The sequence below is a fragment of the Dermatophagoides farinae genome, chromosome 1 (assembly GCF_024713945.1).
Source record: "Dermatophagoides farinae isolate YC_2012a chromosome 1, ASM2471394v1, whole genome shotgun sequence".
Classification (NCBI taxonomy): domain Eukaryota; kingdom Metazoa; phylum Arthropoda; class Arachnida; order Sarcoptiformes; family Pyroglyphidae; genus Dermatophagoides; species Dermatophagoides farinae.
The window spans coordinates 1,843,951-1,858,478 of record NC_134677.1 but is presented as its reverse complement, the minus strand read 5'-3'; the positions used below and the strand labels follow the sequence as shown (position 1 = coordinate 1,858,478).

At 29.5% G+C, this 14,528-nt stretch overlaps 2 protein-coding genes across 3 annotated transcripts; one reads left to right on the top strand and one right to left on the bottom strand.

Annotated features, from left to right (window-relative positions):
• Positions 1 to 4,459: 4,459 nt before the first annotated feature.
• LOC124492148 (ATP-binding cassette sub-family C member 4) lies at positions 4,460 to 11,673 on the top strand. Its single transcript, XM_047054956.2, has 9 exons — positions 4,460 to 5,973; positions 6,078 to 6,188; positions 7,173 to 7,287; positions 7,388 to 8,269; positions 8,336 to 8,628; positions 8,703 to 8,833; positions 8,910 to 9,030; positions 9,098 to 11,038; positions 11,124 to 11,673. The coding sequence occupies exons 1-9, from the start codon at positions 5,900 to 5,902 to the stop codon at positions 11,533 to 11,535; spliced, it is 4,080 nt and encodes a 1,359-aa protein (XP_046910912.2). The 5' UTR covers positions 4,460 to 5,899; the 3' UTR covers positions 11,536 to 11,673.
• Positions 11,587 to 14,525, bottom strand: LOC124492149 (retinal guanylyl cyclase 2-like). Of its 2 annotated transcripts, XM_047054957.2 has the most exons (9): positions 14,085 to 14,525; positions 13,245 to 13,903; positions 13,044 to 13,181; positions 12,815 to 12,929; positions 12,534 to 12,648; positions 12,269 to 12,403; positions 12,099 to 12,189; positions 11,785 to 11,976; positions 11,587 to 11,711 (listed from the first exon to the last, which is right to left on the bottom strand). In XM_047054957.2, exons 1-9 carry the CDS (start codon positions 14,460 to 14,462, stop codon positions 11,648 to 11,650), a joined length of 1,887 nt encoding a protein of 628 aa, XP_046910913.2. In that variant the 5' UTR covers positions 14,463 to 14,525; the 3' UTR covers positions 11,587 to 11,647. The 2 variants fall into 2 exon arrangements, with proteins under 2 accessions (XP_046910913.2, XP_075591478.1); XM_075735363.1 differs by lacking the exon at positions 11,587 to 11,711 and having other exon boundaries at positions 11,865 to 12,047.
• Between the last annotated feature and the right edge of the window lie 3 nt (positions 14,526 to 14,528).

The following is a 14,528-nucleotide window of genomic DNA, read 5'->3' as shown; positions in this document are numbered from 1 at the left end:
TTAGAATTCAATAATTGTCGTTGATGATAATGGCTAATATCATTATAATTTTGTTGAAAATAATGTAGCAATGATGTGTAATAATAATGATAATTATTCCATGAATAATGTTGTTGTTGTGAATGTTGAGGATGATGAACACTAATGCCACCACCACCACCACCACCATCACCAATACCATAAAGCCGATGATTTAATGATTGATATTGTTGTGGTTGTAATGGTTGATAGCGTGACATTTCCGTCATATTATTTGATGTTGATGCGGATGATGATGTTGATGTTTTATTGTTCATCATCATCATCATCATCGTCATTGTAGCTGTCATTCGTTGTTGTTGTTGTTGCTGTTGTTGATGAGCTGAAAAGATCGAAGGATTAAGTATGGCACCTTGTACATTGCCACCATTATTATTATCATCATTATTTTGATGGTGGTTGTTCTGTAAATAATAATGATGATGATGATGGTCATCATTTTTCTTAAAAAAATTTCGCATTATCCGATTGAAATAATCAATATTGTTTGAAAATGGTGTCTGATGTTCGGAAATGGCTGATGTCCAATTTATCGATGATGATGATGATGATGATGATGATGGTGGTGGTGGTGGTGGTGGTGGGAAATTGTTTGTCATTTTTTGTTGTTCCAAATGTTTTATGTTGTTTGTATTGTTGTTTAATATTTTATCCGATTTTTTATTATCATCCATCTTCTCATCATCATCATCATCATCATCATCATGCATTTGTTATTCATTGCATTAATGTTTTTATATTCATTATTATTCAATATTTTAGAATTTAAAATGTCATCATTTTTTATTGAATTTGTTATTGTAGACAAATCTTGGATCATATTATCATCGATCATATTTTGTTGTTGAACAAATAATGATGGCCTTTTTAATATGAAATTATTATATAAATTTCTTATGGATAAATCTGGTAACGGAATTGTAGCTGTTATTGGTATCGATGGGCGACATGATATTGATGATGATGGTGGTGATTGATGCCATATAGATGGATAAGACAGGAAATGTTCATTTGATGATGATGATGATGATGATGCCATAGTAGTGGTCGTCGTCGTGGTTGTTGTCGTTGTTGATGATGATGAGAAATTTTCACATTCATTTTCATCATCATCATCATCATTATCATTTTTATTTTTATTTAATGTTTTAACCATTTTCTGTTGTTTTTTATTACATTGTTGATAATGGTTTTTATTATTACTACTATTGATATTGCTACTATGATGTTGTGAACAATTTGGTACAAACGATCTTCTGTATAGACCAATTTTTTTTGATGCCGAAATTATTACCTTTGATGATGATGCTGTTGTTGATGATGATGATGTTATATTATTCGCTTCTGATGATAGCTGTTGTTGTTGTTTCCTTTTACGTGGTCCACGTTCTTCCTGTACGGCTATCATTTTCATGTGTGTGTATGTGTGTTTGTGAACCATGTCAAGAAAATGAAAAAAAAAATTATTATTATTTCATCAACGAAAAACAAAAAAAAAATCACCATCATCATCATTTGTCATCCTAATTTCCATTTTTATTATTATCGTAATAATTATCATATAATTATTATAATTATTATACGTGTCTATTATATATCATCATAGTATTATTGTCGTTGTGATAAAAGAGGAAATAGAAATAGGAAAATTGCCATTATCATATGATGATGATAATTAAAATAATAATCAAATGGTTCCAAAGGGTCATATTATAAAGTGAGTTCTAATATATCCGATGTACGACAACAACGACGACGGTAAACTACTGCACTCTATACAGGTTTTTTTTTGTCTTTGGCGTCAAGATTATTCCAAAGTGACAGACATAATTTTTTGTTGTTGTTGTTGTTTTACAATGATAGTAATTAATAATTGCAAAATTCATTCAAATTAAAATGATGATGGATTTAAAATGGTGAAACAAACAATTAAAAAAAAAACATACCGAAAGGATTCATATGAACAAGAAAACATTTTTGTAGACGACATGATGGACACCAATTACGACGTGTTTTGTCAATAGGACAGCCATTTGTTGATGCTGAAATTAAATTATTGTCGTCGTAGGATTTCCAGGTTTAAACAGGAATTGAATAATTTTGTTTTGTTTTTTTTAAAACAAAAAAAAAAATTTTATTTTACTTACAAATACAACGATACTGGACATTTTTTCGTATACTACGTTTGAAAAAACAGCTACAACCATCGCAACAGAAAACACCATAATGTTTGCTTTGATTGATTGATTTTTTTTTCAAGATTAAAAATTAGTTTTTTTTTCAATTTTCAAATATATTTACCCATAGGATTTATCACCACAAACTTGACAAAGTACCGGTACGGGTAATGTTCTTCCCATTTTTTTTTGAAAAAAATTTTGGTTCAAGCAAACAACAAAAAAAAAACATTAACTGATCAGTAAAATAAAAAAAAGCAATCGAACTGCGGAAAAAAACATCCGGTATTTATATACGTACGAAAACCAAAAAAAAAAACAAAAAAAAAAATCTGATAGAAAAAAAAAATTCATCATGAATCGTTGTGATATCAATGTTGTTTAATGTTTAATTGATCAATCAGTAGTCGTATGACAGAATCGTTTCCAGTACACACAAACACAATTCTATACAAACTTTGATGTTTGTTCGTTCGTTTTTTTTTTTGGTGTTGATTTTGATTGATTTTGTTTGTATTTTTTTTTCTTCATTGAAATCTATAGTAGACCCGTGTGTTTTTTTTTGTGTAAATTGACCTGATGATGGCTATTAAATAATTGATTCTTTATCATCATCAGGTTTAAACTCTCATTTGTTCATTCATTCATTCATTCATATTGTCATCAATTGATTGAACTATCGCCTAAAATGAAAATAAAAATAAAATAAACGTGTGAATTGAACGCACACACATACACACTTTATTTATCGATGACATGGACACTTACTTTTACTAACTTGTCAATTGTCAATCAATTATTGATCAATATAAATAAAGAAGAAAAAAAATTCTGATATCTGATATATCGATTGTGTAGCTGAATGAATGAATGGATGATGGATGTCATCTATCTATCTATCTATCTAACTATATGGATACGCTTTTAAACACATGCTTTCTATTCAACATTTTTCTCGTCTTCTGGTGTTTTTATTTTATTTTTTTTTCATTTCAATTTAGCCATCCATTTTCGATTGATTTATTAATGCAAATTTGATGTTGTAGTTTTTCATTTATTTGTTTGTCGGATCGTCTTTCTTTTTTTTTCTTCTTCAAAACATCATTTACAAATGTCATTCAAAAATTTTTTTCTGTGTGTGAAATCTGTTGCTGTCAGAAACAACTCCTAATTTTTTTTCATTGGCCATATTTTGATCATCATCATTAAATTATCACTTAAATTTTTTTTATTTCAACAACAACAACAACAACAACCATGATGAAATCAAGAGTGAATGAACAAAATAAAAAAAAATCCGATCGAAATTTGTACGATAATTTTCGATTGATTCGATCGAGAAGAGAGAGAGAGAGAGGTGTATTGAGGCACTTGAAATGCAAACACGTGATTTCCCGTTGATGATCCATAACGTGTACGCCGGTAAGTGCTTGTGACCGACACGATCTTCTCCCAGTTTCAAGGGTCATTCCCATTTTTTTTTGCCGAAAAAAAACAACAACAAATTAATTGTATTCGGAAATTTCGTATTTTTTTTCCAATGGATAAAATTCAATTTTTTCAGTTGAAGAAAAAAAATTGTTGAATTTGAAAATGAAAATGTCTAGTGTTCAATGAACTAAACAATCACGTCCGTTTGTTTCATGTTCCCGTTAAATCTTATCATCATCATCATCATCGCAGTGCAAAAAAAAATGATTTACAAAATGGGAAAACAATGTGTGTGTGTGTGCAATACTGATGTTTACTTTTTCTTTTTTGATTTGAATTTTTTCGTCTTTTGTGTCTCTCTGTGTGTGTGTGTGTGTGTGTGTGTGTGTGTGTGTGTGTGTGTGTGTGTGTGTGTGTGTGTGTGTGTGTGTGTGTGTGTGTGTGTGTGTGTGTGTAAAAAATGAAAAAAAATTGTGGTAATAACTGGCACACACAATTTAAATTATCATCATCATCGAAAAAAAATTGATATATTAGCCTGTAATCATCATAGGAGAAAAAAAAGGCCAAAAATCTTTCGATCAATCAATCGATCGATCGATCGGATTTTACTTATTTGCAATTCGAATTTCAATATTTTTTATTTTCTTATTTATTGTTGAATATAAAAATAAAAAAAAGAAAAACAAAATGTGTCCACCACCACCACCATCACAACCATTGCTTATCATTCATTTGAATAAATTGATAACGATAATGATGTTTTTTCGTTTTGTTTGTTTGTTTGTTGTTTTTTGTTTTCTTTTCCAATCATCTCGATTCAAACCAGAAAAAAAATAAATCGAAAATGAAATAAAATGAAATGAAAATTTTTCTGATTTCTGTCATAAATATGTGTGTGTGTGTGTGTGTTTGTTGCTAAAAGTCCGTTCATCATGGTCATGTTATCATTCATCATCATCATCATCATCATCATTTATATCTGACATACAAAAAATAAAAAAAATTTCTTTTTTTCGTGCGTGTTTGGTTGGTTTGTTTGTTGGTCTACATTGATTTCTATATCTGGGAACCACCATTTTCGAATGAAATTATTTCATCTAAATTATTAATTTTCAATAATTAAGTACTATCATCATCATCATCTCAAAAAATAATGATAATAAAAAATGAAGAAATGGAAAAATGATAATAAACTTTGATGATGATGATGATGATGATGATGGTTATTTTTTGTTTTACAATGTGTGGTAATTAATTTTTTTTTTTTGGCTAAATTTTATTATTCAAAAAATTTTCTACACCCAAAATCGCCAATCTTAGATCATATAATCGATTATTATTGTGTCTGAAAAATCATTTTATATTATCATTAAAAAAAAAAAAATTCTTAGAGTAGCATTTTGATCGCTTTTAATTTTGATTATATACATTACAATTATGATAATTTTTTTTTATCATCATTATCTGATGATTTGTAAAATAATGATGATATAAATTATGTGTGTGTGTGAAATGAATTTGTTTTTTTTTTCATATAAAAACGGGGCCCAAATTTACTCCATTTCGTTTTTTTTTATCATCGACCATCGTTCGTTTGTCTTGTGTGTCTAAATCTACGATAATAATCTAATTCATCATCATATACACACTGGTTTTTTTTGTTGATCTGTTGATCTTGTGAATTTACAAAAAAAATATTCCAGAAAAAAATACTGGTTTTTATAAGTGAAGAGAACGAACAAAAAAAAAACAAAAAAATTTCCATCATCAAAATCACTAAAATTTTTCTATATATCATCATATACAACGTATAATTTTATACTGCTTCCATTTTTTTTCTATCTGGTTTTTTTTTATTCATTCAAGTTCATCATTCATATTTCGTCTGTTTTGTTTTTGTTTTTTGTTCGTTGTTTGTCGGGCCAATGATCGAATCATTATCGTTGTCGTAGCAAGAAAAAAAAAACATAGCCACGTTTTTTTCTTGTTCTTCATCAATACACCACCACTGCTAAATAGAGCTCTTTTTGTTTCGTTGCATGTTTGATTCCACTACATGAAATGATTTTAAATTTAACACATAAAAAAACACAACATCCTTGATATTCATTTTATTGGTTTTTAATTTTTAATTTTCATCACACACACACACACATATAATTCGATCAATCAATCAATCCATTTATTGATCTCAATTCATCAATTCATCTAATTATAATTCATAAACAAAAAAAAACAAAACAAAAAATATGGATATCTGTAAAATGATAACCAGAGATAATCCTTATGATCGTGCCGGTATTTTGAATCGTAATTTCTTCAGGTAAGTCTCCAGTTTTTTTTCCATTTCATTTGATCAATATCTAAAATCCGACCTGTTTTTCTTTTTCTTTTCACCTATTCATCATTCATATCATTTTAAAACAGTTGGATAATTCCATTATTCAATGTTGGCTATAAAAAAGAACTAGAAGTAAGCGATTTATGGAAAAATCCAAAAGTTGATACTTCCGAAAGACTTGGTTTTCGATTACAAGAGTAAGTTTGGCATCCCGTTTTTTTTCTTTTATGTTGATCATCATCATATAATTACCATTATCATAAGATTTGTGTGTGTAATGCACCATTGTCTTTAATTCTTTTTACGTACACACACGATTAATATATGCAGCATGTCCAAATTGTCATCATCATACACTATATACTGCACATACGCACACACACACACACACACACACACACTCACAATCATTATCAGATGATGAGAATTTTTTTCATTCTTTTTTTTTCTTATTCAAATGCATCTATTTTTGAATTAACCGATTGAGATTATACTGAAAAAGATGCTTTGCACTAAACTTTTCTTTGGTGTTTTTCTTTTATCATCATCATCATCATCAGATATGATAATTTTTAATAAATGTGAAGATTTAGCTACTTGAATATATAGATAATAGAACAGATGGTGATGGTGATGATTATAATTGAAATTGTTTGCTAAATTTTTCATTTTTTTTTGCATAATAAGGGTGACATCATTATGATGATGATGATGATGATGAAACCTATGATTATAATCAAAAATAGTAGACTCTTTTTAAAATGATTTGCAAAACAAAACCAAAAAAAAAAAAAAAATTGAGAAAAATATCTAGATATCTAGTTCATTTGTTTTTTTTTTGTGCTGCAGCATCATATCCATGTGTTTGTTGTAAAAATGTTTCATTCGAATCATGCAACTATTTTTATTTCGTATATAGATAAAATTCATAGGAAATAAACACAAATATATATAAGATATATATCACATTTCTTGCATATTTTTGAATTTGATTCGATTTATATTAATGTTGATGATTTGATTATTATTATCAATGTTTTTTTTCTAGTCACAATCACAATGTCTAAATGGATTTATTTTTATAAATTTTCCATAATATTGAATAACATAATAACATTTATTTAATGTCAACAATTTTTTTTTCTCTCTCTCTCTCTTTCTTTTTCTACATAAACAAATAGAGAATGGGACAAAGAATTGAAAAACAAAAAAAAATCGAAACCAAGTTTTTTACGTGCAATTATTCGTGCATTTGGTTTCTGGTATTTTATGTCTGGACTTTTATCAATAATATCGGTAAATTGATTTGTTTTGGTTTTTTTTTTTGATTCATGGATTTCAAATTTCAATTTTTTTTGTTTGTTCAATTTTTATACTTTAATGTTTCAATTTCAAGGAAGCAATAATTCGTGTCCTACAACCAGTGGTTATGGGTTGGATGATTTATTTTTTGCAAAAATACTATGAAGAAACAATCGATGGTGTGAGAGATATAAAAAATCTTCATAATTTCTACATATGTGGTGGATCGGTTGTTATTCTCGGTATAATATACGTAATACTTTATCATCCATATTTTTTTAAAATGACACGTAAAGGAATGCAATTAAGAATTGCTTGCTGTCATATGATTTATCGTAAATCATTACGTTTAAGTCAACGTGCACTTGGTCAAACAACTGTTGGTCAAATGGTCAATCTATTATCGAATGATGTGAATCGTTTTGATTATGCATTCATATTCGTACCATTCATATTGACAGCACCAATACAGGCTGTAATTACTGTTGCATATCTTTATGAATTTGATTTTCGTTGGTCCGTTTTTGCTGGCTGTTCAGTTCTATTGCTTTATTTACCATTCCAAATGTATATGGGTACATTATTTTCAAGATTACGTGCTAAAACGGCCATTCTTACTGATGAACGTATACGTTTAATGAATGAATTGATACCGGCAATGCGTGTGATCAAAATGTATACATGGGAAAAACCGTTTGCCAAATTGGTCGAATTTGCTAGACGTAAAGAAGTGTCAATGATTAAAAGAACGGCTCTATTACGTGGCGTTAATATGGCATTATTTTTTGTTTCATCCAAAGTGATCATATTCGTTTGTTTTGTCGTTTTTATCATATATGCCGATGGTAAATTTAAACCACAACATGTTTTCGTCGCTATTGCATTGTTTGCCAATTTCCGTACATGTTTGACATTATTCTTTCCATATGGTATATCACAAGGATCTGAAGCATTGATTTCAATCACACGATTAGAGGTAATTCCAAATTCAACATAAAGGTTTTTACAATCAACATTTGTGATATTTTTTTTTCTCGTACAGAATTTTCTATTGCTCGAAGAAAAAGAACTTGATTCTGAACATATAAATAAAATCTCTTTACCTGTAAAGAAAGAAGATTGTGGTGTTTGGTTAAGCAATATGGTTGCATCATGGAATCCCAGAGGAATGGAACCAACGTTGAAAAATTTAACTTGTGAGGTTTTGCCTGGAGAATTATTAGTCGTTATCGGATCAGTTGGAAGTGGTAAAAGTTCCATTTTAATGAGCATTTTATCCGAAATCCCAATTTTACATGGGGAAGTTAAAGTACGAGGAAAAGTATCATATGCCAGGTATGTATCATAATATGTGAATTCATGATTTTATTGATAACATTTTCCATGAACTAATAATGAAATTCCATTAGTCAACAACCATGGAATTTTGCCGGTACTGTTCGAGAAAATGTAGTTTTTGGCAATTCTTATGATGAAGCTAAATATCGTAAAGTTCTTCATGTTTGTGCATTGGAAAAAGATTTAGAATTATTCGAATTCGGTATAGTAACAAATTATTCATCACCTTTGTTCATTTTTGTTAATTATCATTTGTTTATTGTTTCAAATCAAATTAGGCGATCAAACAATTGTCGGTGATCGTGGTGTTTCATTGAGTGGTGGTCAAAAAGCTCGTATTAATCTTGCTCGTGCACTTTATGATGATGCTGATGTTTTTCTATTGGATGATCCATTAAGGTAACTTATTACTTAATTTGTGAAATTTTCATTTCTAATCAATTTTCACTATTAATTGAATGATTAGTGCCGTTGATGCTGCTGTATCGAAACATATATTCGAAAAATGTATTCGAGGCTATCTCAAAAACAAAACCGTCATACTAGTCACTCATCAATTACAATTCATTAAACAGGCAGCCAAAATATTGGTTTTGAAAAATGGTAAAGCACAAGGCTATGGTTCATACTCACATTTGATGAGTCTTGGTATTGATTTCGTCAAAATTGCCGATGAAGAAAATCAACAAAAACAACAGAAACAAAAAGATCTAGATGCTTCAATGAAAAAAAGCCATGAATCAATTCCTACTGCTTTACATCATTCATCACAAACTTCGCTCAATTCTTCGGTTGGTGGTGATGATTTAGCAAATTTCATTACAGGTGAATCCTTGCAACAATCGACCGGAGAGATGGGCACAACTGGTTCGGTTAAAGCTCGAGTGTATTGGACTTATGTTCGAGCTGGTGCCGGTTTCTTTTTACTTTTGTCACTGATTTCCAGTAACATTGGAACACAAATTCTATTCAACGGAAGTGATTACTTTCTCTCATTATGGACGGATAAAGAATCCGGTGGAACTAAAAGTGAAATTATCAATAACTTAGATCGTAATGGTTGTATCATCATTTTTGGTGCTCTTGTTGGAGCACTATTTTTATTGTCACTTGTTCGTACGACATTATTCTTTTCGATTTGTATGAAAAGCTCGATCAACTTACATAATCGGTTATTTGAATGCATGATCCGAGCACCAGTAACATTTTTCGATAATAATCCAATCGGTGTATTGTTGAATCGTTGTTCACGTGATATGGGCATTGTTGATGATATATTACCACCAACTGCATTTGATGCTGTGGAAATATTCGTTCAAATGATCGGTATTCTTGTTTTGGTCATTATAATCGATCCTTGGATTGCCATTCCAACATTCGTCCTGATATTTATATTTCATTTCGTTCGTAAATATTATATAACAAGTGCCCGAAGTATAAAACGATTAGAGGGAATTACACGAAGTCCGGTATTCTCTCATCTGGCCAATTCTCTTTATGGTCTATCTACAGTTCGTGCTTTTAATGTGCAATCAACTTTTGAGAAAAAATTTGATGAATATCAAGATTGTCATACAGCTGCTTGGTTTTTATTTATTTCGGCTGCACGTTGGTTTGGAATCGTTCTCGATTGGCTATGTGTCATTTATTTGGCATGTGTCACATTGGCTTTATCAATAACCCATGAAACAAAATCACCAAGTGAAATTGGACTTGCCATTTCTTATGCAATTACATTAAGCGGTATGTTTCAATGGGGTGTACGACAATCGGCCGAATTAGAAAGTCAAATGACGTCAGTAGAAAGAATCGATGAATTTAGCCATTTAGAAGGCGAGAAAAACTTGGAACTTCCATTGGAAAAAAATCCACCTGAAAATTGGCCACATCAAGGAACAATTGAATTCGACGATGTCAGTTTGTCTTATGCTCCAGGTGCTTCACCTGTTTTGAAAAATTTAACATTTATCATTAAATCTGGCGAAAAAATTGGTATCGTAGGTAGAACTGGTGCTGGTAAATCATCCATGATATCTGCCTTGTTCCGTTTATTACCGCCAGAAGGTACGATTACAATTGATGGTATCGATACAAGCCTCATATCGTTGACTAGCTTACGAAACAAATTATCCATCATTCCTCAAGAACCAGTTATATTTGCCGGTCCTGTTCGACAAAATATTGATCCATTCCATCAACATAGCGATGAACGTTTATGGCAAGTATTGGAAGAGGTACAGCTAAAACATGTTGTTTTGGAACATTCCAATGGTTTGGATTCCATCATTGCCGAAGGTGGTTCCAATTTAAGTGTCGGTCAACGGCAATTGTTCTGTTTGGCACGAGCAATTCTTAAACAAAATCGTATCTTGGTTCTCGATGAAGCTACAGCCAATGTTGATCATAAGTATGTTTTTTTTAACAAAAAAAAACTTTTTTTTGACTTGAATTGAACACTTTTTAATCATTATTGTTTTTTTTCAAAAAAACAGAACCGATTTATTTATTCAAGATGCAATAAGGGAAAAATTTTCTCATTGTACCGTATTAACGATAGCACATCGTCTACATACAATTATGGATTCTGATCGAGTACTTGTATTGGATGCTGGTCGCGTAATTGAATTCGATGAACCATATCAATTGCTACAGAATGAAAATGGTCTATTTGCTAATATGGTCAAAATGACTGGTAAAAGTATGGCACATAATCTAAAAGAAATGGCTCGTATTGCACGTGATTTAAGGTTAAGAAATGATTCCGATTATAATCGTGGTCATCTTCGTGATCTAAAAGGTTCATTCATCAATAGTCCAAGAAAAGAGAATATTATTGAAGAAACTCCCATTAATCATCATGATGGCGATAATGATATTGAAAATGATGATAATGAACAACTTTGATCATGATTTTGTCATGTTTTGTTTTGTTGATTTGATAAATTTGTAAACTATATTCTAATTTGTATGTTTTTAAATAATTAACAGCGTTATTCTATCTAATAATTATTCTCGATTAAAGTAGCTGTTTACTTAATCCAATTGATGTGAAATCTGTTTCATCCGAAATTCCATGATTACTAAAATGAAAAATAGAACAAAATAAAACAACAAAAAAATTTTTTTTGTAAAAATTCATTTTAAAAATCAAACCTCGGATCATTGGATTCGATTGGAATGGTTAGCAATTTATTATCACTATCTTTACGACCAAGTAGCCAATATGTAGCGAATTGGCCTCGTCCTTGAAGTGAAATAGTGCCACGATATTTAATTATAAAACCATTGTATTGTTTTAGACAATTTCTCGTTGAATGACTTATATGAATTGAATTCGGAAATCCGCTTAATATATACATTAATAATAATGATGAATGATGTGGGTAGGAGGAAAAAAAACAAAATTGAGCCATGAACTTTTTTTTCCATTCTATTTACTAGTTTTTTTTCCCAAAATTGATTCTTACGTTGATTCTAATCGTGATGCTATATTGACCGAATCACCAAATATACAATAACGAGGATTATTTAGGCCAATAACACCAGTGATAACGCTTCCTGTAGTGATAAATTTAAATTAATAAAAAAAAACAAAACAAAATCATCATTGTCCCAGATACCATAAACATATTCTTACCCGTGTGTATTCCGACACGTATTCTCAATGGTATGTTAGGCATGTGATCAATCTTGAAATGTGAAGTATAATCAATAAATTCTAATGCCGACATTGATATTTGTTCAGCATGATTTGTATTACGATTCGGTAGTCCTAATATTGAAATAATATATGTGGAATAATAGTAAAAGAATTTTTCATTTTTCTAAGATAATAAAAAAAAAATGAAAATCAAAAACAAAACAAAACAACAAAAAAATGGAAAAAAATTCAAAATTCAAACCAGAAACGGCTAGATAAGCATCACCAATAGTTTCTACTTTATAAATATCATATTTGTTAACAATTTTATCGAATACAACGAATAAATTATTCAATATGGCCATTATTTCATGTGGCTATAGAAAAAAAATGAAATGAAACAAGACAAACAAAAAAAAATTTAAATTTGAATCATCCAGATTTCAGGTTATTGTCATTGTTGTTGTTATTGTTTTTCATTGAAAAACAATGGCAATCTCTCTGGAGATAGGTGATGGAAAAATCAATCAGAAAAAAATTCACCTCAGAATATGAAGCAATCGTTGTAAAGCCAACTATATCGCTAAACAATATGGTAATGCTATCATATTTTTCTGGTTTGACGTATTCACCATTTTTCAATGATTTCACAATCGATCTTTTGTATTTGATTTGATTCGTTTATTCATTTATCGCCGGAAGGTTATTTATTTTGTATTTGAAAAATCCGTTAATAATTTATTCATTAAAAAAAAGAACAAAGCTTTTTTACCTTGGAAACATCCGATATAATAAGTCATTGCATTTTTTATTTTCGGCCATCAATATTTCCGTTCGTTTTCGAACACGATCATCGATTAAATATCGATATTTGTTCAATTTATTGATCAACATTTCGAATGAGTTTTGTCTATATGTTGTGTACGATGATCATCATTAAAGTTAATGGAATTTAAAAAAAAAAAGTTTTTACCTGAAATTTTTAAGAGTATTTTGAAAATAATTATCGATCATCTCGAAATCGGGTCGTTGTACAGGATTCTCTTGACTACAACAATCAATCAATTTGGCTAAATATTGATATTTGATTTTTTTCATTAAATGTACGCATAATCGTGGACGTAATGGCATTGATTCATTACGTAATTGTTCGGATATCATATTCGATTGATTATTCCGGTACAATATGCCATATTTGATAAGATTCAATATGATTTCTATATTATTATCATCGTCAATAAAATAATCGCTAAAGGGTATCCGTTGACTTGTTATCTCATAAACAATCATTGCAAAACTATAGACGTCATTTCTCCGTAAATTTACAAAATCAACGTCAACATTATTATCCGATTTTGATGATGATGATGATGATGATGAACGTAATAATTCGGGTGACATCCATAAAAATAGAAAATCTTCTTTATTCGCTATTAATAACATTTGTTGTTGTCGTTGCCGCTGTTGCTGATTATCATCATCATTATTAGCATTATTCCTGTTGTTGGTTATTAAATTATGATAACAAAAATTATGAATCTTCACTTGCCAATGTTCATTTATTGAACAATTTCGTGAATTTAGCCATCCATGACCATTGATAAATTTACATTGGTGTAAATATCTCATGCCCTAGAAAAAAAAGAGAAAATTCTGTATAAATTTATTTTTATCTAAAAGGACATTATCTCTAAAAAAAAAAATTCATTTCATGGTGGATTTATTATCTTTTTTTTGTTTGTTTGTTTGTTTGATATTTATAAATAGTAGAATATTCTAATAGGATAATTATCCATAATAAAAAAAATAATACCTGAATTATATCATTGATGAATGATAATTTGATTGGCCAACTGAGTTTTATATTATTATCATGTATTATATCCGATAATGATTTATGATGATATTGCCAAACAAAATAATTTCTCTGTAAATTTATTTGATTTTTCATTAAAGTTTTTCTTGAAAAATTTCTCATCATATTCCAGCTTGATTTTTGTTGTTTTTCATCATCATCATCATCATTAGAATTTTGATTCTTTGCACCATATATGTTGTTCATATTGATCTTATCGTTGTCAATTAATAATACCCCATTTAGCATACTGATATTTACATGTGGATTTCCATGTAAATATCGAACTAAATGTCTGAATTGTTTACCATTATAGAAATATTCCCATTTACCCATACCAAAATATTCCAAACGAACATCTAAGCCCTATATTTATTTTTATGTAAATGAAAAAAAGAAGGA